We start from the raw sequence: 24,890 nt of genomic DNA, 5'->3' as shown, positions 1-24,890 counted from the left end.
GAAATTTAGGGTGGATGTCAGGGAATATAATATATATATATATTTATATATATATATATATATATTTTTTTTTTTTTGAGACAGGGTCTTGCTCTGTTGCCCAGGCTGGAGTGCAATGGTATGATCACAGCTTACTGCACCCTGGACCTCCCAGGCTCAAGTGATCCTCCCACCTCAGTCTCCTGAATGGGTGGAACTACAGGCATCTGCCATCACACCTGACTAATTTTTTTTTAATTTTCATTTTTGTAGAGACTGGTCTCACTATGTTGCCCAAGTTGCTCTCAAACTCCAGGACTAAAGCAGTCCTCCCACCTCAGCCTCCCAAAGTGCTGGGATTACAGGCATGAGCCACCAGGCCTGGAAGGAATAGAATTTATTTTAAGTAAAATGGAAATGGGTGAAGATGATAAAATTCAAAAAACGGACACCACGTCCTTGGGACATGACTGCAATGGGTCACTAGAGCACAGGCATGTGCCTGGAATAGGTGCCACCAAAGTGGAATGTGCTTCCTGGGTGTGCAGTTCTAGTCTTTGAATCGCTCCTAGAAGGTGCTTGAAATTCACCGGCATGTCTTGACAAAATGGCTGATTCCAGGGCTGGGGCTAGGAAAGTGTGACATGAGCCGGGAACGTCTTAACGGTGCCAGGAAATAAGGAAGTACTTAAAGAGTAATGGAACATGTCAAAAGGACACAGGAGCCAGCTTCAGAGGCTTCCTTTGGCCAAATCTAAAACAATTTGAACATCAAAATAAAAATGGTGGACAGCAAACACAGAGGGAAGGTCCTGCCAGAGCCACCACCTGCTGAGTGATTAGGCCTCCAAGAAAGCAAGGTGGCCAGGGGACATGCGAACACGAGGAGTTCGGCTGCGCCTGCCTTCTCCTCGCTACCCAGGTGTGTTCTGCGGCCACGCGTCCGAGTGCTCTTATCTTCAGTGCCTTTCATGCACATACGTAACCCACAAATACTGACAGAATTAGAATTAGGGTTATTAGGATTATGACTTAGGGAAATCTTTCAATGTCCTTGGTTTCTATTTCCTCATTTGTCAAATGAAACTGAAATACAAGCAATGCCTGTTGTAATGGGGCCAGGCATGGTGGCTCATGCCTGTAATCCCAGCACTTTGGGAGGCTGAGGCGGGAGGATTGCCTGAGTTCAGGAGCGCAAAACCAGCCTAGCCAACATGGCAAAACCCCGACTCTATAAAAAATACAAAAATTAGCCAGGCATGGTGGCGCATGCCCGTAGTCCCAACTCCTCTGGAGACTGACGTGGGAGGATTGCTTGAGCCTGGAAGGTGGAGGTTGCAGTAAGCCAAGATCGTGCCACCGCACTCCAGCCTGGGCTAGAGTGTGAAACTCCATTTCAAAAAAAAAGAAAGAAAAGAAAAGAAAAAGAAAAAAAGAAAGCAAGTTGTGATGGATAGCTAGTCACAACTGGAAAGCCTCCCAGGCAGCCAGGGGACCTGAGTGATTGGGCACTGCCTGGTGCCGATGCCCAGGTAACAGCAGAAGGGAACTCACAGTTGCTTTCCTGGGTTGAGAGAGCCGAGGTCCAGCTCCCTGTCGAACTCAGTGCGAATGTCCTCCAGGGCCCCGTCGTCCCCGAAGGCCCCCCACTCTGTGTTGATGCCCATCCTGCCCTCGTCGCCCTCCACCAGGTCAATGTTGCTCATGTCCTCCATGTAACACGCATTGGTGCCAGTTCCTGAACCAGGGATCAGAGAGAATATGCAGAGAGAGGCCTCCCAGCTGGGCACAGACAGAGAACTCTTGACTGCTGGGGAGTCCTCCTCAATGTACCACAAAGTGCTTTTCATTCCCTGGGGGCCGGCTCTCGCTGAGGGAAGCAGCTTGGGCAAGCCCCGAGCACATGGGGAAAACAGCTGACATGTCAAGTCTGCACTTCTCAGGGTGCTCAGGGTTTGCTGTTCTGAATGGAGTCAATTGTGAAGAAGTCCCCTGATGAATATGGATGAAAGCTGACGAAGCGCTCTTACAAGAGGATGATAAATGAAGATGATCTTGTAAATATTTTTTTTAAAAAAATCACCAACCCCGGGTAATTTTGCAAATTCTTTCCCTAAGCTACTTAGCTTCCTCTCTATTTGATACTAAAAATATTCTTTACTTATGGCCTGCCACAAATTGTTTCTAGCATAAGCTGCTTCCTTATCTTAGACTGTGATTAGCTACCACCTAAGAAAGCAACACTCCGTTATGCAAACACAAAATCGCTCCAAGGAAATGCCTCAAACACTTGAGCATTGGGGAATGACTGCAAGTGGGCACCATCTTTTTGGAGTCTTTTGTGAGGACAGAAATGTTCTAAAATCGGATTGTGGTGATGGTTACGAAACTATACGTTTACTACAAATCATTGAATTGTACACCTAAAATCGGAGGACTTTTATGCCTCAATAAAGCTGTTTGAATTTTCAGGGTTTTTTTTTTTTTTTTTTAGTACCTTCCCTTGGCTGATACTCTGGTGTGAGTATTTTAAATGCCAACATGGAAAATGAGAAATGTAGAAAAGCAGAATGTAATATTTGGAAAAAGCTTTTCTCAGAAATACACGGACACTGTTTAGGCGTGGCCCCCCAATCTGTGGTGACCAGATGCAGCCACAGTGACAGACGGGTGCCATGACTGGCAAGGGCCTGATCCATTCTGAGGCTCCTGGAAACAGAAGGGTGGAGGGAGCCCCTCAGCTTTAAAGACCTGCCCTTCGGGAAAGCCAGGCTGAGGAGGGTCTTGAGGGACATTAAGAAAAAGCAATTCAGAAGAACTTTCCCCAGGAGTGGTAAAGGAATGGGAAAAGGAGAAGGGGATATTCAAGAACAACCTGTAAGTCAGAGCCATTCAGCTTCACTGTACCCCAAACTGCCTTCCCACACATTCCTCCAGCAGATCCCCTAGCTCTGGTGTGGAGACCACCCACTGGACACCCCCACTGCACCACGACCTCCCTGGTCCACAGCTGCAGTGCACCTTGCCTGACAGTCCAGTGGTCTCTTGGATGGTTGCCCTGCTTCCACTCTTGTCCCCAGTAATCGATTATCCACACAGCAGCCAAAATGGGCTTTTAAAAAATGCACATCCGGCCGAGCGTGGTGGCTCATGGCTGTAATCCCAGCACTTTGGGAGACCAAGGCAGGTGAATCACTTGAGGTCAGGAGCTTGAGAGCATCCTGGCCAACACTGTGAAACCCCATCTCTACTAAAAATACAAAAAATTAGCCAGCCGTGGTGGTGGGCACCTGTAATTCCCATCTACTCAGGAGGCTGAGGCAGGAGAATTGCTTGAGCCCCGGGAGGCAGAGGTTGCAGTAAGCCGAGATTGCGTCACTGCACTCCAGCCTGGGCGACAAAGCAAGACTCCGTCTCAGATAAAAAAAACAAAATAAAATGCTCATCCATTTATCCATCCCCCACCCAGAGTCTCCCAGTGCCTTCCAGTCTCCCTCAGGGGATAAGCCAGTGACCTTACAGCGACTGTGTCCACATCCTGTGCAATCTTCCCTGTCTGTCCTCTCCCTCTCACTTGAATGGCCTCCGACTCTCAGCCTTCACTCACCTCATCTGGACACCACTCGGCTATAGGGTTCCTCTAGTCCCCCCTCCCTGGACACCTTCCCATTTCCAAGCCTGTAGGTGTCCTCTTTCCTTTGCCAGGGACTCCCTACCCCTGGACCTCCACCTTGCTCCCTGGCTTGCATCACTGAGGTCCCAGCTCAAATGCCACCCCTCAGAGAGGCTTCCCTGACGCCTCATCCCACTCACAGTCACATCACTCTCTTTGTTTTTTTTTTTATCATGCTAACCACCACCTGAAATTATCTTAATAGTTTAGGCCTTCTCGGCCTCTCACCCACCTCCCCACTGAAAGTTCCAGGAGCACAGGAACTCCCCACTCCGAACCCAGTGCCAAGCCCAGGGCCCGGCACACGACGGGTGCTCAGTAAACACTTGTTGAATGGATGAATGAATGAATTTTTCATGTCCCTATGTTGCTTCTCCTAAACAGTGTCAGTGCCTTTCCCGCCGAATTCACTCAGAGCTCGCTGAAATGAAACTCCCAAACAGTCCCTCCTCCCCCACCCTCAGAAAACCAGTCCAATTGAGTTACCGATGATGACACCAACTTCGCAGTAGGGGTCGTCATAGGCACAGGTCATCATGGTCCCCACGGTGTCATTGACCAGGGCCAGGATGTCCACGTCCATGTCCTGCCAAACACAAGGCCAGAGGGCATCAGCGGGTGGGAAGGAGGTGTTTCCCTCCCTCCTTCCCCACAGAGGCAGCAGGCAGTGAAGGTGGCTGCTGAAACATCCCTAGATCCTGCCTGCTGGGCCTGTCTGAAGGAGCAAAGCCTCAGCAAGGTTCAGGGTCTACGGGAGAGAAAGAGCCGATGGGAGCTGAAGAAGGGAGCCTGTCCTCCTGCTTTGCAGGTGAAGGCCTCTGCAATGGAAATATGAGGGACAGGCTACCAGGATTCCAGCCCTTGCTTTTTGTTGTTGTTGTTTTTTTAATTAAAAAATTTTATTTTTTAATCTACATATAGGGTCTCACTATGTTGTCCAGGCTAGAATGTGATGGCTGTTCACAGGTACAAACATAGCACACCATGGCCTCAAACTCCTGGGCTCAAGTGATCCTCCTGCCTCAGCCTCCCGAGTAGCTGAGACTACAGGCGCACATCACACCCAAGTTTCAGCCTTTGTTTGTGAGACCCTGGGAAGACATCGAGGAAAGCATGTTTATCCTGGGAGCAGTGGCATTTCCAGGAGAAAACGCCAAGTCCTCACCCACGGGGACAACTCAGCCAGCAGGCACAGACTCGGCTAAGTCTTCCCCATGTGTGGCATGATGACTTCCTGTCTGGATTTCCTGTTCTGCCAAGTCGGCTTGGGTTATTGCACCAACATCCCCCAAAGTTTGGAAGAACATTTTAAAATAAAATGAGAGCCAGGCATGTGGCTTATGCCTATAGTCCCAGCTGTGCAGGAGGCTGAGGTGGGAGGATCATTTAAGCCTAGGAATTCGAGGATGGAAGGCCACGCACTGCCAGCCTGGGCAACACAGCAGGACCTCATCTCTAAAAAAAAAAAGTAGAATGAAAACAATAAGGGAAAATGCAGGCTATAAAAGAATAATATCCCAGCTTTAAAGAAAAAAAGGCTGGAAGGCTATGCAGCAAAACATGCCTCATGCTGTCAGGGCAACAAGCAATTTGGGTTTGTGTACTTTCCAGCTCAGTAAGGAGCAGGTCTTGCTTTTGCAGTAGTTTAAATTATTGTAAAATACATTCAACATTTAAGGATATTTAATGGATAGAGAGTGGACAGTGAAATAGAGAACCAGCCCAGAAAGAATATGGAACCAGCCCCGAATGTATATGATCTTTTCGGCCTCAGAGAGGAGGGCGTGTGGGACCTACACACAGCATCAGATTTAACCAAGAACTCTGGAAGAGGGCCGTGGCTGCTGGGGAGGCCCAGGGATGAGCTGGCCACCTTTCAATAGGGATTGGTGCAAGCCCCGCCTACCAAGGCTCTGTGGGTTCATCCAAGTTGGCCACATCTGTACTACAGTGGGAACTTTTCTAAGATCAATTCCTTCTCTGATTCTCCCTCCAGGCAGGCACCATATGTGACCCCCTCACCGCACCCCCACCCCCCACCAACCCAAGAGAAAGGAGCTAGGGCTGGGAGAGCCTCCCATACCGAGGTGAATTCCTCACCTTGTGTCTTCTCATGGCTTTCGTCAGATGGCTCACCACATCCGTGTCCTGAACTCCTCGTGCCTTAAACTTCTTTGTCCATGAAAGCAGGACACCCTGGGAGAAGATTTCAGGTCCAGTTTGAATGAAGGAGGTGCTGAGATGTGCAACTGAGCTGCAGAAACTTCATGCCTACATGCATCCCCCATGGCCTTCTCTTCTCTAAGGTCAATCACCCCAATTTTTTAAAACATTGCTTCTGCAGCCTTTTCCAATAACTTAAATGCCTATGACTCTCATCTGAGTGGTTAGAAACATATGGTAGCAGAAGGAGGAATTATTGAAAAGTGAGAGCTCTTGGATTCATGAGACATTAGACAAGTTGTTTAACTTTTCGGAGCCTCAGTCTACTCCTCTGCAAAATGGAAATGTCACCTCCCTACCTCTCTCAAAGGAATGCTCTAATGAAAATACCTGGTGTATTATACATGTAAAATGCATGGTTTGCCAGGTTCACGAAACAGAACTAACATGGTGTAACCTTGCAGGACTGTCTCAGGAACTTCATTTCAACTTAGAAAAATGATTCTCAACAAGGCAGAGTGGCCCACACCGTAGTCCCAGCTACGTGGGAGCCTGAGGCAGGTGGATTGCTTGAGGCCAGGAGTTCCAGGCCTGCCTGGGCAACATAGCGAGACCTCGTCTCTTAATAAAGAGAAAGAAAGAATAATGGTTCTCAATTTGCATTATCGATCATTGCTTACAAATGGTGTTTCCTGAGTTTCGTGTCTGAAATCGCATATAATCATAGAATTTTTCAGACTGGAAGAGAACTTGGAAGTTAAAAGAGAATCGCCCAAGTCGCCTCAGTCAAGAGCAGCTGACCCCAGCTCACAAACTCCCTGACCACACCCCTCCATTTCCCTCCATTTATGGATTTAAAAACCCTGGGATTGACAGAGGGAGGAAATTGCTCTGAATCTCACTGCGAGTGAAGGACAGAGCCCAAGACAAATTCAGGTCTCTGACTCTGGACCAACCCTCAGGCTTTTTCCCTGCACCACAGCGCTGCCGTGTGGCAGCTCTCCCTAACTTCTGCCCTCATAGGCTATGACAACATCCCTGTCTCCAGGGACAGAGCCGGCAGAGATGCACAGGGTGGCTTTCTTCAAAAATCCCTGTCGCAGGGAAGGTGGATGGGGGAAGTGAGGGATAAATGCTTGTGATAGAATGTTAAATTAAAAAGGCAATTACATGCAACTGTACATTTTCTTTTTGTCTCAAATATTTGGTGGCTAGAATCAACCATAGATTTGCTAAACTATAGATACAGGATAACATTTGTATTTAACATAGGTATGAGTGAAAGAAAAACCCACAATTCTAGTGGTGGGAATATTTGAATATTGAGATGAGTGGTGATTTCTATTTTCTTCTTTAAACTTTTCCATTCCTTCTCTTTTTTTTAACAATGAAAAAGTATTACCATTTATTTTATTATCAGAAAGCACACACACACACACAAAGAAATTTCTCTTTTGTGAAGACTTTCTGTTCCCTCAAAAATAAGAATAAAAGAACAAGTGATTTCTTTTAATTCTCACGCTCTTATGATGTTGGCTATGGGTTAAACATCATCATAATAATAATTCTCACGCTCCTACCTTCTTTAATCATTTTCAGTTTCTCGAAGAAGCCCCCTAATCACACTTCCTCACACAGCCTTCCCCTTTCCATCCCTCTGCAGTCGCGGAGCTGAACAGAGCCCATCTTCCCCAGGAGCCCTTATTCTAGTGTCACCGAACCCACTCCTACAGCAGAACCCTGCTTAAATAGCTTTGCTGCATGAGCCCACATTCAAGTATTATCAGGAATGAGTTTTCTTGTGGTTGGAACTTTACTGTTTAACTTTAGATATTATTGAAAGGCAGTTTGCGAGGAAATTTAATAAAATATAAGTATATTTGATTAGACTGTGACGAGAAAAAAGCATTTTTCCCTTCCTTGATACAATTTTTTTTTTTTTGAAATGAAGTTTCACTCTTGTTGCCCAGGCTGGAGTGCGGTGGCGCCATCTTAGCTCACCGCAACCTCCGCCTCCCAGGTTCAAGCAATTCTCCTGCCTCAGCCTCCCGAGTAGCTGGGATTACAGGCATGTGCCACCACGCCCGACTAATTTTGTATTTTTAGTAGAGATAGGGTTTCTCCATGTTGGTCAGGCTGGTCTCAAACTCCCGACCTCAGGTGATCCGCCCTCCTCGGCCTCCCAAAGTGCTGGGATTACAGGCATGAGCCACTGTGCCCGGCCTCTCCTTGATATAATTAAATGCCCTTCCTTAGTTTAAATTTTACCTGAAAAATCTTTATTGTGATATGACACTAAATGGGTCAAAATGGGCCGGGCACAGTGGCTCACCACGCCTGCAATCCCAGCACTTTGGGAGGCTGAGGCAGGAGGATCACCTGAAGTTAGGCGTTCAAGACCAGCCTGGCCAACATGGTGAAACCCCGTCTCTACTAAAAATACAAAAATTAGTTGGGTGTGGTGGCAGACGCCTGTAATCTCAGCCATTCGGGAGGCTGAGACAGGAGAATTGCTTGAACCTGGGAGACGGAGGTTGTGGTGAGCCGAGATCTCACCACTGCACTCCAGCCTGGGCGACAGAGCTCAAAAAAAAAAAAAAAAAAAAATGCTTTCAGGCTGACATTTTAAATGAAGTTCTAAAGTGGTGTCTTTCTGGAAAGGCACTGTGGTTGGGGAGCTTATGAACTTGGGGTGGGCTACTCTTGGTCGTGTGGCTTTGTGCAAGTCTCTTAACCTCGCTGAGCTGCAGTGTTTCTCAAATATAGAATGAAGATAATCATACCTACCTCTTAGAATTGTTTGGGGGATTTAACAAGATAATGTGCATAAAGCATTTGGCACAGTGCGAGGTACAATGTCAAAACCAGAGACATGTGCTTTTGTCATTATTATTGAGAAAGATGTTGGTGGGTATTCAACATAGATAAATGACAAAATCCTGGATGGATAAACCATACGTTCACACCCTCTGCTGCCAAGCTGTCAAGAAAGCATGTGTGTTTAATTCTCAGAGTTGAATGAATTCTCACAGCGCTTGAGAATTTTCTTCCTTCTTCCTGGAGTCTCTGTTCCAGAGCTCTCTAATGAGAGCAGCTGGCACACTCTCACTCCACCACCTGCACTACAGGATCCAGCCAGGGGCCTGATTCCCAACCCCCAGACACACACATCTACTCACTCCTGGGACCTTTCTCTGCCAGCCAGCTCCACTTGGTCTCACCCAAACATTCCCTGGAAACTTTTTTGTTTGTTTGCTTGTTGTTGTTTTTTGTTTGTTTGCTTGTTGTTGTTTTTTGTTTGTTTGTTTGTTTGTGACAGAGTCTCGCGCTGTCACCCAGGCTGGAATGCAGTGGTGTGATCTCAGCTCACCACAACCTCCACCTTCTGGGTTCAAGTGATTCTCCTGCCTCAGCCTCCCGAGTAGCTGGGATTACAGGCACCCGCCACCAGGCCTAGGTAATTTTTGTATTTTTAATAGAGACAGGGTTTCACCATGTTGGCCAGGCTGGTCTTGAACTCCTGATGTCAGGTGATCCGCCCCCCTCGGCCTCTCAAAGTGCTGGGATTACAGGCATGAGCCACCGCACCTGGCTGCTTGTTTTAGAGACGGAGTCTCGCTTTGTGGCCTATGCTGCTGGAGTGCAGTGGCGTGATCACAGCCCACTGCAGCCTGGACCTCCTGGGCTCAAGCAATCCTCCCGCCTCAGCCTCCCAGGGTGCTGGGATTATAGGCATAAGCCACCATGCCAGGCCCCTGGAACCTTCTTTATATTATTTTTCTCAGTCCTTTCTTTATAAAAGAATGAAAAAGTAAAACTCAGTCTGTCCCCTGTATAGATGATGGCAAATTCTCACAATGGAATCAAATAAATGATTGACACCTTTCCACTGTGAGATAGTTATCAAGCACCTATTAAATACAACACATTGTCAGAGACCTTGGCAGGGAAGGTCTGTGCCCTTGGCGGGCACTGCTTGCCCTCCAAAAACCTCTGTTGAATTTAGGGATAAGATACAAAAGCACAAAGAGACAAGTAATCCAGAGACAGTCACCACAGCCTAGCAGCTACTGTGTAAGGCCCAACCACAGTGTTGGACGCTTTACAAATGCTTTGCCTAAGCTTCACCTCAGCCCAACAAGCAGATGTTATTATCCCTGCTTTACAAATGAGAAAACAAGGCGGGACACAATGGCCCATGCCTGTAATCCCAATGCTTTGGGAGGCGGAGGCAGGCAGATCACTTAAACCCAGGAGTTTGAGACCAGCCTGGGCAATATAGTGAGACCTCATCTCTACAAAGAAAAAAATAAAAATAAATAAAATTTTCTCAAAGAGAAAACAAGAGGCTCAAGAAATTAAGGAACTGGCCCAAGGGGACACAATTTGTCCTGAACCATGATTCAAAGTCATGTGTGTGGAACACGAAAGCTCATTCCCTTTCACTATTCCACACCAATAAGTGACTCGAGCCAACAATATGAAGCACATCCCAAGGAGGTCCATGTGACTGTCAACTGGGCATCATAACCAGGAGGGCCAGGAGGAGGAGATTGATCAGGGTCCCCAACCCAGAGAGGAGTGGCCAGGGGAGACTAGACTCTTGACAGTAACTCCCCCAACCTGACCCCAGAACATCCCCTTATTTGCTGTCTTTATTCTCATAAGATCGAGTTAGCTTCCTCCTGCTTACAGATTGAAAACTGAGACACACAGAGATGAGTTACCAGGAACCCCGGCCTGGCTGGTGGCACAGCTGAGACTGTGCATCCCAGGCTCTGTGTCTGCTCCAGGACATTCTCACTCCACCAGTGCCCCCATTTTTTTTTTTTTTTTTTTTTTTTTTGAGACAAAGTCTCGCTCTGTCACCCAGGCTGGAGTGCAGTGGCGCAGTCTCGGCTCACTGCAAGCTCCGCCTCCTGGGTTCACGCCATTCTCCTGCCTCAGCCTCCCGAGTAGCTGGGACTACAGGCACCCGCCACCACGTCCGGCTAATTTTTTGCATTTTTAATAGAGACGGGGTTTCACCGTGTTAGCCAGGATGGTCTCGATCTCCTGACCTAGTGATCTGCCCTCCTCGGCCTCCCAAAGTGCTGGGATTACAGGCGTGAGCCACCGCGCCCGGCCCTCCAGTGCCCCCATTCTAATCCTCCTCCTGAGGGCTCACTACAGGGAGAGACTCCCCAGCCTTCCCATGCTTTTTCTAGTTGGCTATGTCAGTGGTCCTAAGTGCAGGCCACAGGCAGCATCACATCTCCCGGGAACCTGTCAGGGAGGTGAATTTAGGGCTCCTTGCAGAACCACTGATTCCAGTAGGCCCAGCAATCTGTGCTTAAAACAAGCCCTCCAAGGAATTCCTCACACCAAGGTTTGAGAGCTACTGAAAAGCATTCTGCTCTCCCGAGCTGTGCCCACGTTAATCATAAAATCAAGGCCACTGCGTTAACAAGTTCTCTGCCTCACACTGCCACCTCATCATGAACAAAAAGAAAAGAAAAAGACAAACAAGAAAGCTCCTGCTGTTCTCTCCTGCGTGCAGCCTGACTCCCGCCCATGCCCTCATTCCCGAAACCCCAATTCCTGCACAGCTGCTTCCCTCTGCGGGCTCTGGCCTTACCTCTTCCAGTTTAGTCTGCCGGCAGGGAAAAGAAAATGTTAGGCCAAGGGGCAATTTCTTATGCTTTAAATCTTTGTTCTTCATGAAATCTGCCAGACAGTCAGCTACATATTCAAACAGCTGCAGAGAAGAGAAAGCAAAGGAAATGGGCTAAGGTGTGGTTTCCCCACACACGGATGCCACCGCCTTCCCTGCAGTCACAGGAGCCACCTGCCAGGTACCTCTGTGCCGTTCCCACGGATGATTTCATTGGGCGTTGGGTAGAACTGACTCTCCATCTGCACGTGTCGCTTCCCCTCTTCAGCGACTTGCACCTTCAGCACTCGGAACTTGGACCCTCCAAGATCCAGGGAAAGGAACTCCCCATTTTCTGTTAAGAAACAAATTCAGTTTCCATTTATTGAGGGTCTACTACAGATATGGCAAGCTCTGCATTAGAGGTTGGACATATAATCAATGTCATCAAATCTTACAACCACTAGGTATCATTATGCCCATTTGTCAAGGCTGAGGACTCTGGCCATTTCTCAGAGCCCTCGAGGTAAGGCGCAGAGCTGAGATGTGAACTAAATCGGCCTGACTCTGCAGCCTGAGCTCATGCTGCAGGAATGTGCATTTCAACTGGAGAAGGCCAATGTGAGCACAGTCCTTGCGGTGGTATGAGAGGTGGCCTCGATGGTGGAGCCCATCCTGGGATGCCATCACCGGGAAAAGAGAGCTGGTACTCTCAGCCTGGGGAAACTCGGATAAAGGTATGAGGGGGAAGACAGGGTGCGCGGAGAGGAGCAGCCAGCCTCCTGCAGCCGATGATCCTATGGGCAGAGGGAAAACATTCCTGGAGGGGAGAGGAGACAGGGACCAAACGATGGCCCTTGAGGTGCCAAGGATGCTGAATTTTTTAGGCCAGAGCCACTCCAAAAGGAGACATTGGAACACAACCCAGCCCAGCCCAAGACAGATGCCATTAATTGAAAGGTGGGGGCTGGGCACAGTGGCTCATGCCTGTAATCCCAGCATTTTGGGAGGCCGAGGAGGGCAGATCACCTGAGGTCAGCAGTTCAAGAACAGCCTGGCCAACATGGTGATGTTGCTGCTGTTGCTAGTCTATAGACCATAGTTAGAGTAGCAAAGGTGCAGCCAGCTCGATTTTTTGTTTTTGTGGAGAAATCTGGAAATTTTTACCTTCCCAGATCAGCTGCAAAGGAGCTGATGGAGCCATTTATTATTTGGTGAGAGAATTCAGGGAGTTAATCTATGCAACTTTTATTAGTATTTATTACGCGCCAAGTAAGAGGGTTCTCCCAGATGCTGTCTTGCTGTTTAGGAAGTAGAGGAAATCACATAATCTATGTCCACACATGTACTGAGCATCTACTCTGTGCTGAGTAACATGTGTCAGGTGCTAGGGATGCACAGATGAAAGACGGTGTGTTCCCTGAGAAATTGATCCGAAATACAGGCGCATAAATCAGCCATCTCCACATAGTAGGACCAGTGCTCAGATTGTGAGAGGCACAGGAAGAGATATCCAGATCAAAGCTGGGAGTCAAAGGCAGCTGGCTCTGCAGGGAGGGGACACAGAGCTGAGTGTTGAAGGGTGAGCAGGAGTCAGGCTGCCAGGCTGCGGGGAGCAGGGGTCGCAGGGAGAGGAACCACGGGCAAAGGAATGAGAGAGCATCGGATAGGAGTGAGTGTGCTTTTGCCAAAGGAGGGGGCAGCTGTCACAGACATGAGGTTGGAAGGTGCTTCTCAGGTTAAATTTGGAAGGATTTGGAAAAGCTATCACACCCCAAGGAGCTTGGGCTTTATCTGGAAGGTAAGAGGGAGCCGCAGAAAGATTTTAAGCTAGGGAGTGCCAAGATCTGAGATTTTGGGGACAAATGCCTCTGACACCAACCAGAATAGACTGAGGGTTTAACAAAAGAAGAGGCTGCTGTGCTGCCATCGGACGGGAGGGGATGTGCTGAGACCTGGCCAGTGTCGGTGCAGAAGCATCCCACTCCCGGCCCGCATCGTGATCACTATCAAACACCTCACTCCACCAGTGGCTCAAGGTGCCATTTCATGGATGCCACATGGTGTGATCCCTTCTGTCTCTGACCCCAGAAAAAAGGAACCAGTGGACCCTGGGAAAGGGAGGACTTGCCCAGGCAACAGCGGTCTGTGGGGCCTCAGGGTCTTCACAGACATCAAGAAAACAGCCCCAGCCAAGCACGGTGGCTCACACCTGTGGTCCCAGCACTTTGGGAGGCCCAGGCAGGAGAATTAATCCCTTGAGGCCAAGAGTTCAAGACCAGCCTGGTCAATATGGTAAAACCCTGTTTCTACAAAACAAAAAACAAAAAAGTCAGTTGGGTGTAGTGGCATGCACCTGTAGTCCCAGCTACTTGGGAGGCTGAAGTAGGAGGATAACTTGAGTCTAGAAGGTCAAGGCTGCAGTGATCTATGATGGCTCCACTGCACTCCAGGTTGGGCAATGGAGGGAGACCTTGTTTCTAAAAAGAAAGAAAAAGGAAAACAGTGTCCTAAGCGGGGTAGATTGCTTTGGCCAATCTGCCTGCTCCAGAGGACCCTCCATGACCTGCCTTGGACCCAATGGTTCCCTTCTCCTAAGTCACTGCTGGGGCTCGTGCCTTCACTCCCTCCTTTTCCTCAGTGCACAGTCTCCCAAAGGTGCACAGTGGCTGAGTGCGGAGATTCCTGGAGATTCAGAGTCCCCAGGGGGAGAGGCTGGGAAAGTGTGTATTAGGAAACGCTCCAGCCTCCGGACTGACGACCTCAGGGCTCCCAGGCTCACCCCCAAGGCCTATTTGGCCTTGGAGGCTGACTGGAGGCTAAGGCCTGGAACAGAGCCAGCAGGGGTCAAGCCAAAGAATCACAATCACCCTCACACTTCCTACGTCCCTTCCATGACTGACAGAGAAGGCTCCAGTATTAACACAGCACGTTCAAAGCACTTGATCCTGTCAGAACAGACCACTGCAGCCCCCTGGGTGGTAACTAAGGCTCAAACAGGTAACTCCCTCGCAGGTAGGTCCTGATGGGAGTAGGCAAACTCTGGAAACTTCTCCAAACTTCTCTGGAAACTGCATACATTTCTGAAACGGACACCATAAGGAATTAGGAGAGTTTTGTTTGTTTTTTTGTCGGTAATCATAAAGTTATACCACCAGCTCACAAGAGATAGGAGGACTTGGGACAATATTTTAGAGATGTTAAAGCACGCCATCCACATGATCTCATTAAATCCTGTCAATCATGTATGCAGAAACTGCATACATTTCTGAAACGGACACCAAAAGGAATTAGGAGAGTTTTGTTTGTTTTTTTGTCGGTAATCATGAAATTATACCACCAGCTCACAAGAGATAGGAGGACTTGGGACGATATTTTAGAGATGTTAAAGCATGCCATCCACATGATCTCATTAAATCCTGACAATCTTGGTATGGGATTTACCAAGAACATCTGGCTTATTAGGGACTCTGGGCCCAGGGACCTCAGCACAACAGAATCACTGGCGAGATGCTTTGTGTGGTGAGAGGCTCTGCGGAGACAGGGATGGGGAGCTGGGCGTCTTCCCAGCTAAGGAGGAGAGAGTTTCTATGACTTAGTTTCACTTCTGAACCTTCAGAAGCAGCCAGGGCCAGGAGGACACCACCTGTCCCAGAGCCTCCAGACCATCAAAGGCCTCCTTCCCTTGCTTCTGGGGACACACCTTGTCTGTATCAGGAGGAGGGGCTGCAGTCCAGGAAGCCAGGTGGACTTAGCCCTGGTGCTCCCCACATGACTCAGCTGCTTCCTCCCAGGGGCCCCAGATGCCCTGTCAAGGACACGTCCCAGCACTCTCGTCAAGCTGTGGGAAGGACAGAGCCAAGATTTCAAAGTAGGGCTGTCTCTCTCCGAAGCTCATGTCCCTCCAGGACAGGGCACTGTCCACCCCAAGCACCTACCCACAAGTGAGGGCACAGGGCCTTTCCCAGTGCAGTGTCCCAGGGCCTCTCAATCAGCAGAGCCAAGCTACCTTGATCCAGGCATTGCTCCAGAGAGGTCCAGAACACGGCTAATCCCATCAAAGCCCCCTGGGAGCTCCCAAACCTCAGACCCTGCTCCTGCAAGAGCCCCAAGGCTCTTTCACGAGCTCGGTTTGGGCACTGGGACCCTGACACAGGAGAAACCCCTTGGTCCTTGGTGGTTCTGTCTGAACAGCCACACCACAGGGTTGTCACAGGAAATATGTGGCTCAGCGAGTCCCTAGCACCCCATGACCACAGTGGTTGCTCAGTAAATGGCAGCTTGCTTGCTTGCTTTTTCTTTATTTCTTCTTTCTTTCCTTTCTTTCTTTCTTCTTTTTCTTCTTTCTTTCCTTTCTTTCTTCTTTCTCTCTCTTTGTTTCCCTTTCTTTCTTTCCTTCTTTCTCTCTTTCTTTCTTTCCCTCTTTCTTTCTGTCTCTCTCTCTTTCTTTCCTTCTTTCTTTCCCTTTCTTTTCTTTCTTTCTTTCTTTCTTTTTCTTTCCTTCCTTCCTTCCTTCCTTCCTTCCTTCCTTCCTTCTTTCTTTCTTTCTCTCCTCTTTCTTTTTTGATGGAGTCTCACTCTGTCACCCAGGCTGGAGTGCAGTGGTGCAATCTCGGCTCACTGCAACCTCCACCTTCCAGGTTCAAGTGATTCTCCTGCCTCAGCCTCCCGAGTAGCTGGGATTACAGGTGCATGCCATCACATCTGGCTAATTGCTATATTTTTAGTAGAGGTGGGGTTTCACCATGTTGGCCAGGCTGGTCTCGAGCATCTGACCTCAAGTGATCTGCCCTCCTCGGCCTCCCAAAGTGCTGGGATTACAGGCGTGAGCCACCACACCAGGCCAGTAGCAGCCCTTTTCCCTCTTACAGCTTCATTCAGAGGCTGAGAATGGAAGAGTTGGATGGGACCTCATAGATCCTCTCTAGAGAGTTCTAGGCCATTGTAGGCAAAATAATGTACCCCCCGCCACCGCCACAAAGATGCTCACATCCTAATCCCCAGATCTTGTGAATATCTGAGGGTGCAAGGCAAAGGGGAATTGAGGGTGCAAGGCAAAGGGGAATTAAGGTTGCAGATGGGATCAAAATTGCTCATCAGCTGACCTTGAGGTTGGGAGATTATCCTGGATTATCTAAGCATGACTAATGTGATCACAGGATCTTTAAATGTTGAAGGGAGGCAGACGGTCAGGTCAGAGAGGGACCGGAAGAGGATACACTGCTGGCTTTGAGAACAAAAAGGGGCATGCCTCAAGGATGCAGGTGGCCTCTCGAAGCTGGAAAAGTCAAGGAAACGGATTCTTCCCTCCAGCTTCCAGAAGGAACACAGCCCTGCCGACACCTGAATTTTAGCCCAATGAGACCCATTGCAAACTTCCATCCACCAGAACTGTTAGAGAATATATTCGATTGTTTTCAGCCACTGTGATTGTGGTAATACATCACAGCAGCCATAGGAAACAGATACATAGGCCATTTCTCATTCTACAGGTGGGCAAACTGAGGCTAAACACTTGCCTCAGGTCACTGAGAGTGACAGAGCAGGGCCTCAGACCCAGGTTTGTTGAATTATCATTGAATATGATTTCCACTACATCATTCTTGCTTCCATTACTCATACTCTATGGCCTAGAATTTAGATACCTAGGAGCCAGCGCCATTTATTACTCATTCGACAAATATATCAGGGCCTGGCATGCACCCAGCGCTACACTAGGTGCTGGGAACACTGTGGTGAGTAAGACCTTGGACCCATGGAGTGAGTGGTTAATTTGGCGGAGACTCAAAGTGGGGACACAGCAAAGTGACAAGTGCCCTGACAAGCACCCAGCCCAGCACGGGGATACTTCCTAGATGGAGGCAGGGACCGCTATGCTGAGACAGAAAAGCCACGTTGATGCTCACCAGGGAAGAACGTGGAGATGCTCCGGGAGGAGAGGGAGCAAATGTGTGAGGCCACGATGGGCAGAGAAGCCAAGGTGCCTGGGGCTGCAGAACCAAGAGGGATTCAGCAGGACTGAAGCACAGAGGGGCAGGGAGGGTGGGACGGCAGAGAGAGGGCTAGAGAGAGAAGCCGAGGTACAGGGGCAAACCTTAGGTACTTTAGACACCCGTCAGCCAAGAGGAGCCAGGGACCCTGGCAGCAGACAACTGCACTCACCGGAACCATCAGGAATGGCCCTGACGAAGGTGGGCAGCATCTTCACTGCAGCCGTGGGGTTGGTGTCCTTTGCCAGGCCCTTCTCCATCTCAGCCCGGAACCGACTCATGATGTCCAAAAGGGTGTCATCGGAGAGCCGCATGTGATACAGGAACCTGTCCACCTGGAACAGACACCAGCCACCAAGGGGCGCTGCTAGGAGTCTTCGCCCTCCAGTTAAGGCTGTAACCCCCGACATCCCTCAGCAAGCTGCATTCCTGACTCTGGAGACAGCATTGAAATGTCGATTCCCAAAGCCTCCCTATCTGACCCCTCATCAGGCAGAGGACAGGGAAGGGAGTTAGGAAAGCAGAATGGAACGGAGGGCTAGGAAGGTGTGGAGTTTTACTCCTCTGAAGGGCAGAGTCTGAGGAGAAAATAATTCCCCCATTATTCTGATGAGACAAGGGAGAGGCAGAAACTAAGAAGGATTCAGGGTTTCCGATTCCCAGTTCAGGGCCCTCACCAGTGTCCCATTCCTCTCCATCGAAAAAGGCCAGCTAGAGCTTGAATCGTAGATTTCTAAACATGGAAGCTTTCTTTCATCCAATGAGGACCACAGATATAGCCAAACAGGTTTCTCTTTGTTTACTGGCTGCTAGGAAGCTCAGAGCTAAATTCAGTTTCCAGAAGCAATGTCTAAAATCTAGCCCTTTAAATTCCCCTCCTTTTTTTTTTTGAGACAGAGTCTCACTCTGTCGCCCAGGCTGGAGTGCAGTGGTGAAATCTCGGCTCATTGCAACCTCCACCTCCCAGGTTCAAGCGATCCTCCTGCCTCAGCCTTCTGAGTAGCTAGTATTACAGGCAGGTGCCACCACGCCCGACTAATTTTTTTGTTGTTGTTGTATTTTTAGTAGAGATGGGGTTTCGCCATGTTGGCCAGGCTGTTCTTGAACTCCAGACCTCAAGTGATCTGCACACCTTGGCCTCCCAAAGTGCTGGGATTACAGGCATGAGCCACCTCACCCAGCTATAAATGTCCATTTTGGTTTAACTGAGTTGTTCTAGTTAAGATAAAGCTGAATTTTTAAAGTCAGCTCAAATTGCTATTGAAAATGAGTGTATGTCACTCATGTAACCAGGAAATGGGGACAGAGGACCATACCCAAAGGAGGGAAGTTATACAAACCACTATGGCTATACTCAGTCCTCTTGGCGGTAATATGTTACATCAGGGATGGCAGCAAAGCTTCCTCCCTCACACTAATTAACGCTAATCAATTGTTACTGGCAGTCTGGAGCCCGGGCTCACTGGGATGGATCATTGATGGGGGCAGGAGGAGAGACAGGGGCATGTGGGCCCTGTCCTTTCCAGCCCTGTTTTTATACTGAGCACTCTCCACCCTCCAGGTGACAGGAGGCTCCATCCCAGGCACATTCCCAGTGAAAGGGCATTTTATCCAGGGTGAAGAACACATGCTATTGTCTACAGAGTGCGTCCATGTACGTCACCTCTTCTCATCGCCACAGCATCCCTTTGAGGCAGCCACGTAAGGCCAAAGTTCTTGTCTCCAAGCGAGAGGTGAGGTGAGAGGGCTGCAGAGCTGCGGCTACATGGGACTGTAACATAGGCTCTAGATCCCTCACCCCCATGGCCTGGCTTTGGCTCACAGCTCTGTGGGGGATGCATAAGCCCGACAGACAAATTATGCCAAATGCGCAGGGCTCACATTACCTTCACACCAGGACAGGGGCCCAGCCATCAGCCAGGTCTCAGAGGCCAGGACCCAGCTCAGTCCCATGACAGTGAACAGACCCAAGACACTGAAATGGGTTCCATGGCTCTGGGGACTCGGGGGCCAGAGAAAGACCAGAAAATCATCAGACAGCCATTAGCAAAAAAGGACAATTGAGCTTTCAGCATATTTGAGAAAACAAGATGGAATCAGGTCAGGCTTCATTAAGGGCTTCCTGCTCCCCCAAGGCTGTTTATGACTAATTGGTTGGCACAGCCACACACAAACCGAGAAAACTGGATGCAAAGGACGTGACCCAAGTAATTGGGGTTGGGGAAGGGTGGGATGCTGTACGTGGGAACCAAACCTGATTCTTTCCTACCCAAAGGGCCCTCAGACAGTGCCCCTGAACCTACTGATCATTTTTCCTTAGCCTGAGAGTATAAAAATCTCCAGGCATCCACACAATGTTATCCCTGCCATGTAAGTCCTGTTTTTTGAGGCCCAGTTGGGGTCATTTGTGACTGGAGTTTCATGGGGTCCTTGAGCACTTGGTTTGCTGCTGCTCTTTCAATAAGTTAAGGTTATGACAGAAAGAATGTCAACTCAGCAACAGTTTCTTCGTGATTTTCTGTATCTGCCACAGCATCAGGAACAGTTGTTAGAAGGGGAAAGTGAAACATATGTTGGGACAAAAAGCACCTATTTTCAATCCAAACAAGTCATGTGGGGTATGTGTAACACATGTCCCAGGCACTAAGGGAGAGTACTGGTGCTGCAGAAAACCAAGCCCACTTTTGGAGAGACGCACAAACCATCATGGGAGATAACTTCTAAGCAAGAAAGCCAACTAGTAGCGCGTTTCACTTAGAAAGAGCAAATTCAAACATTCAAGACTCAAGACTGAATTACAGAAGATGGGAGCTGGAGGGGCCTTAGAGGTCATCTAGTCCAAAGGTCTCACATTATGAATCCAGAGTCATAAAAAGATTTCGCTCTTTGACCCAGGGCTTTCATTTCCGGAAACTATTCTCAGGAAATAATCCTGACTATGGAGAACCATAAATCTCTACCAAGGCCGGGTGCAGTGGCTCACCCCTGTAATCCCAGCACTTTGGGAGGTTGAGGCGGGTGGATCACCTGAGGTCAGAGTTCAAGACCAGCCTGGCCAAGCTGGTGAAACCCTGTCTCTACTAAAAATACAAAAATTATCCCAGCATGGTGGCAGGCGCCTGTAATCCCAGCTACTCGGGAGGCTGAGGCAGGAGAATGGCGTGAACCCAGGAGGCAGAGCTTGCAGTGAGCCGAGATCGCGCCTATGCACTCTAGCCTGGGTGACAGAGCGAGACTCCGTCTCAAAAAATAAATAAAATAAACAAATAAATAAATAAAAATAATAATAATAAAAATAAAACTCTACCAAGGTTTAACATAACAATACTTTTATTTTATTTTGTTTCATTTTATTTTTGAGACAGGGTCTTGCTCTGTTGCCCAGGCTGGAATGAAATGGTGCAATCACAGCTCACTGCAACCTCCTGGACTCCAGTGATCCTGCCACTTCAGCCTCCCAAGTAGCTGGGACTACAGGCATGTGCCACCATGCCCAGCTAATTTTTGTATTTTTTGTAGAGACAGGTCTCTCTATGTTATCCAGGCTGGTCTCGAGCTCTTGGAGGCAAGTGATCTTCCTGCCTCAGCCTCCCAAAGTACTGGGATTACGGGCATGAGCCACCTCGTCCAGCCTAATATTTTAATTATTTAAAATGTTTTTGAAATGAGGCCAGGCGCGGTGGCTCATGCCTGTAATCCCAGCACTTTGGGAGGCCGAGGCGGACGGATCCCGAGGTCAGGAGTTCGAGACTAGCCTGGCCAACACGGCAAAACACTGCCTCTACTAAAAATAAAAAAATTAGCCGGGCGTGGTGGTGTGGCCTGTGATCCCAGCTACTCAGGAGGCTGAGGCAGGAGAATCACTTGAGCTCTGGAGGCGGAGGTTGCAGTGAGCCGAGATCGCGCCACTGCACTCCAGCTTGGGAGACAGAGCAAGACTCCGTCTCAAAAAAAAAAAAAAATTAGATTGTGGTAATAGTTACACAACTCTGGGTATCCAAATGTCCAACAAGAGGGAAAAGGTTAACTACATTATGGCATATCCACTTGATTGGAGATTAGGAAGACATTGTAATGATAATTATGATGACAATGAAGAAATCTACATAAGTGGTTACACTATAACAGTAAGTGAGGGAAGTGGTTCAGAACTGTATGTACCTTATAAACATAACTAAAAACACACAGGATGAAGAAAAACTAGGAAGGCTTCCACCCAGCAAATATGAAAGTGTTTGAGATTAAAAGTAAATTAAAGGTGGAATTACAAGTAACATTTCCACTTTTTTGTAAAGTTGACATACAGAGCTGTAAAAAATACACGTTGAAAACCTCCCAGTTCTCCTATGGATGAGCAATCTGCAGGTCAATGACCAGGTCTGGTCTGGTGCTATCAATAGGTCAAATAATGTCAATATATTGAATTGGAAAAGACTCTGTCAGAGTGGTTTCTATTTTCTTTTTTTTCATTTTGTTTTATTTTTGTTTCCATGATGGTATGGGGAGATTTTTGGAAATTGTTCCAGGGTCTCAGTAGTAACCCTTGAAGGCACGTCTGGCCCAGGATCTGGACAATTCTAGGGGCAGGAAGCACAGAGACGAAGAAGGGGACTCACTGCCTGACTGCAGAGAAAAGAGCTGTGCCTTTTGACCAGGTGTGTTTCCACCACGTGTTGGGAGGAGTGTTCTCAGAACCATGACTCAGCCCAGCAGCCATAAACCAGCCTCCCACACTACCCCAGAGACTTCCTGGAGCACTTGCTTAAGGTGGCTATAAAAGTGCTTCCAACTTTCTCACCTCCCACAGGGAGAGGGAGGTCAGCTCCAGGCATAGAAAAAGGCTGACTGTCCTTCCAGAAGGACCTGGAGCCAATCAGCAGAGGCTGCATTTCCCATCACAGGGTGCTCCTGAGCCTGCACCTGGGCTGGTGGACAAACATGTCCCGCCTGATCCTAGGGTACAAAAGGTTAACCAACACAAAGGGGCCCAAGGAAATGAAATAAGTTTGCAGAATCAAAGGTTTCAGGGTTCCAAAGACTCCCCCTTGGGGGTGGGAGAGACACCGTGCAAGTTGTGCCTTTACTAAGCAGATAACAAAACAAAGTGGATTCCTAGGCAGTGCCTCCTTAAGTAGCCAGTAGAGGGCTCTGTGAATCTAATCAACAAGTAATTGCTTTATAATGTTTTTAAATTTGCTACAACCTCTAACTCAACTCTCTAATGAATAGAATTTAGTGGGAGTTTATCCCACCAAGTACCTGAGGGCCATAAGGGGCCACACTTCCTCTCTTTCTCTTTGTTGTTTTGTTTTGAGACAGAGTCTTATTCTGTTGCCCAGGCTGGAGTGCAATGGCATGATCTCAGCTCACTGCAACCTCTGCCTCCCGGGTTCAAGCGATTCTCCTGCCTCAGCCTTCCAAGTAGCTGGGATTACAGGCGCACTCCACCACGCCCAGCTAATTTTTGAATTTTTAGTAGAGACGGGGTTTCACCATGTTGGCCAGGCTGGTCTCGACCTCCTGACCTCAGGTGATCCACCCGCCTCGGCCTCCCAAAGTGCTGGTATTATAGGTATGAGCCACCATGCTTGCACTTTTTTTCTCTTTTCTTTTTTCTTTCAGACAGGGTCTCACTCTGTCACCCAGGCTGGAGTGCAGTAGCGCAGTCTCCCAGGCTCAAGCCATCCTGCCACCGCAGCCTCCTGAGTAGTTGGGACTGTAGACACACACCACCATGACCGGCTAATTTTTACATGTTTTGTAGAGATGGGGTTGCTCCATGTTGCCCAGGCTGGTCTCAAACTCCTGGCCTCAAGTTTGAGATGAGCTCTGCTCATCTCAGCCTCCCAGCGTATGGAGATTATAGCAGTGAGCCACGGTGCCCAGCCTCCTTGTTCATTTTGAAAAGCAGGAGGGAGTCATGGCACAGCAGAAAGAGCATTGAAGCTTCCTTGGGTTTAATCAGCCAACTTGGGTTTAATCCTCATTCCATCCTAAATACTTGGTGACCTTGGCTAAGTCCTCCTGCTAGGAGGACTTCTGTCATCTGCACATTGAGAGATGCTTTTTGCCCAGGGCCGTGACAGCCAGCCGGTGTGGCCAGAGTAGCAGACTGGGCTCATTTTAGCTGCCTGGAAAGAACCCTGGTTCCCTCCTGTTGACCCTTGGCAACCTTTAATCAGCCCACTTTGGAATGAATTTTGTAGACAAGTTCCCTGAGCAAAGTGACAAAATAATGCGCACCATGAATAGTGTACCATTGGCAAATAGCAGGTGCCAATAATAGATATTTCAATTACTGTCTATTACAACTCACACCCTCTTGCTGCCCACATTTATATGTTTTCAAATACATGAATAAACAGATCTGCCCCAATAGTTCTTTTTTTTGAGATGAAGTCTCGCTCTTGGCCCCTAGGCTGGAGTGCAATGGTGCGATCTCGGCTCACTGCAACCTCCACCTCCCGGGTTCAAGCGATTCTCCTACCTCAGCCTCCCGAGTAGCTGGGATTAAAGGTGCCCACCACCACGCCTGGCTAATTTTTGTATTTTTAGTTGAGACGGGCTTTCACCGTGTTGGCCAGGCTGATCTCGAACTCCTGACCTCAGGTAACCTGCCCGCCTCGGCCTCCTAAAGTGCTGGAATTACAGGCGTGAGCCACTGCGCCCAGCCTTCTGCCCCAACAGTTCTTAAAACTTCTTTGAAAATGATTCTCCTCGCCTTTGTGGACTTTCTGAGCAAACATCCCTAACAGCAAACACAATCCTCTTCAAGCTTTCCAAAGACTCTCCTCACCCGCTTCTGCATCCAATACCTGCCAGGAAGTTCTGAGTGAAATGTAAGGTTCAGGACAGTAATGCAATGCCCAAGAGTGTGGGAGAATTACTCCCTCTTCCCTCAGTGAGTCTTTTACTGGTCATATGCTCCCCGTATCTTTTCTAATAAACTCTCTTAACTCCCTTCTGATTTTTTTTTTTTTTTTTTTAAGGAAATAAGTTTTGTCCGTGAAGGAGCTGGGCATCTCTCAGCTTCGTGGGTCCTCCTTACCTTCTTGATCTGATCTTCCTTCAGCTTGCTGAAGTAAAATGCCATCAAGTGGACCGCAAACATTTTCCCCAAGTTTGGTTTCTCCTGAGATGGGCAGAGATTCCTGTGCAGTGTTCACTCCCACGACTCTGGAGTGTCGCACGCTTCCAGTCCAGGCTGGTAGACCTCCTGGGGAGCGAGGTGCTGCGGACTAAATACCTCCAGCCTGCTTGGTTCAATGATTAAACTCCCCCCCCAACCCCACCCCTTTGGTCCCTCCCTCTGGCACACACTTGATTGTCTAATAGGAGGCTCTGGATGGTAGCTGAGGGTTAGTGGAGGGGGAAGCAGGGAATTGATGGGTTGCTTGAGTACTTGAGAATTGGGTGCCACCAAATCTCATTGCTAAGCAACCCTCTCAAGCCA

General features: G+C 48.6%; 1 protein-coding gene across 2 annotated transcripts in view; it reads right to left on the bottom strand.

The window, feature by feature from the left end:
* Nucleotides 1–24,681, bottom strand: part of HKDC1 (hexokinase domain containing 1) — a 46,985-nt gene extending 22,304 nt beyond the window's left edge. The window contains exons 1-7 of one of the 2 annotated variants that reach the window (XM_030797985.1): nt 24,486–24,681; nt 17,610–17,772; nt 11,654–11,802; nt 11,433–11,552; nt 5,753–5,848; nt 4,139–4,238; nt 1,534–1,717 (exon numbers count right to left, since the gene is read on the bottom strand). In XM_030797985.1, the coding sequence (XP_030653845.1) occupies nt 1,534–1,717; nt 4,139–4,238; nt 5,753–5,848; nt 11,433–11,552; nt 11,654–11,802; nt 17,610–17,772; nt 24,486–24,548 (875 nt within the window). In that variant the 5' untranslated portion in view covers nt 24,549–24,681. The remainder of the gene's footprint in view (nt 1–1,533; nt 1,718–4,138; nt 4,239–5,752; nt 5,849–11,432; nt 11,553–11,653; nt 11,803–17,609; nt 17,773–24,485) is intronic. The other variant, XM_030797986.1, reaches the window with a different exon arrangement.
* Nucleotides 24,682–24,890: the final 209 nt, after the last annotated feature.

The sequence above is a fragment of the Nomascus leucogenys genome, chromosome 18 (genome assembly GCF_006542625.1).
Source record: "Nomascus leucogenys isolate Asia chromosome 18, Asia_NLE_v1, whole genome shotgun sequence".
Taxonomy (NCBI): Eukaryota; Metazoa; Chordata; class Mammalia; order Primates; family Hylobatidae; genus Nomascus; species Nomascus leucogenys.
This window is presented reverse-complemented; position numbering and strand designations above follow the sequence as displayed.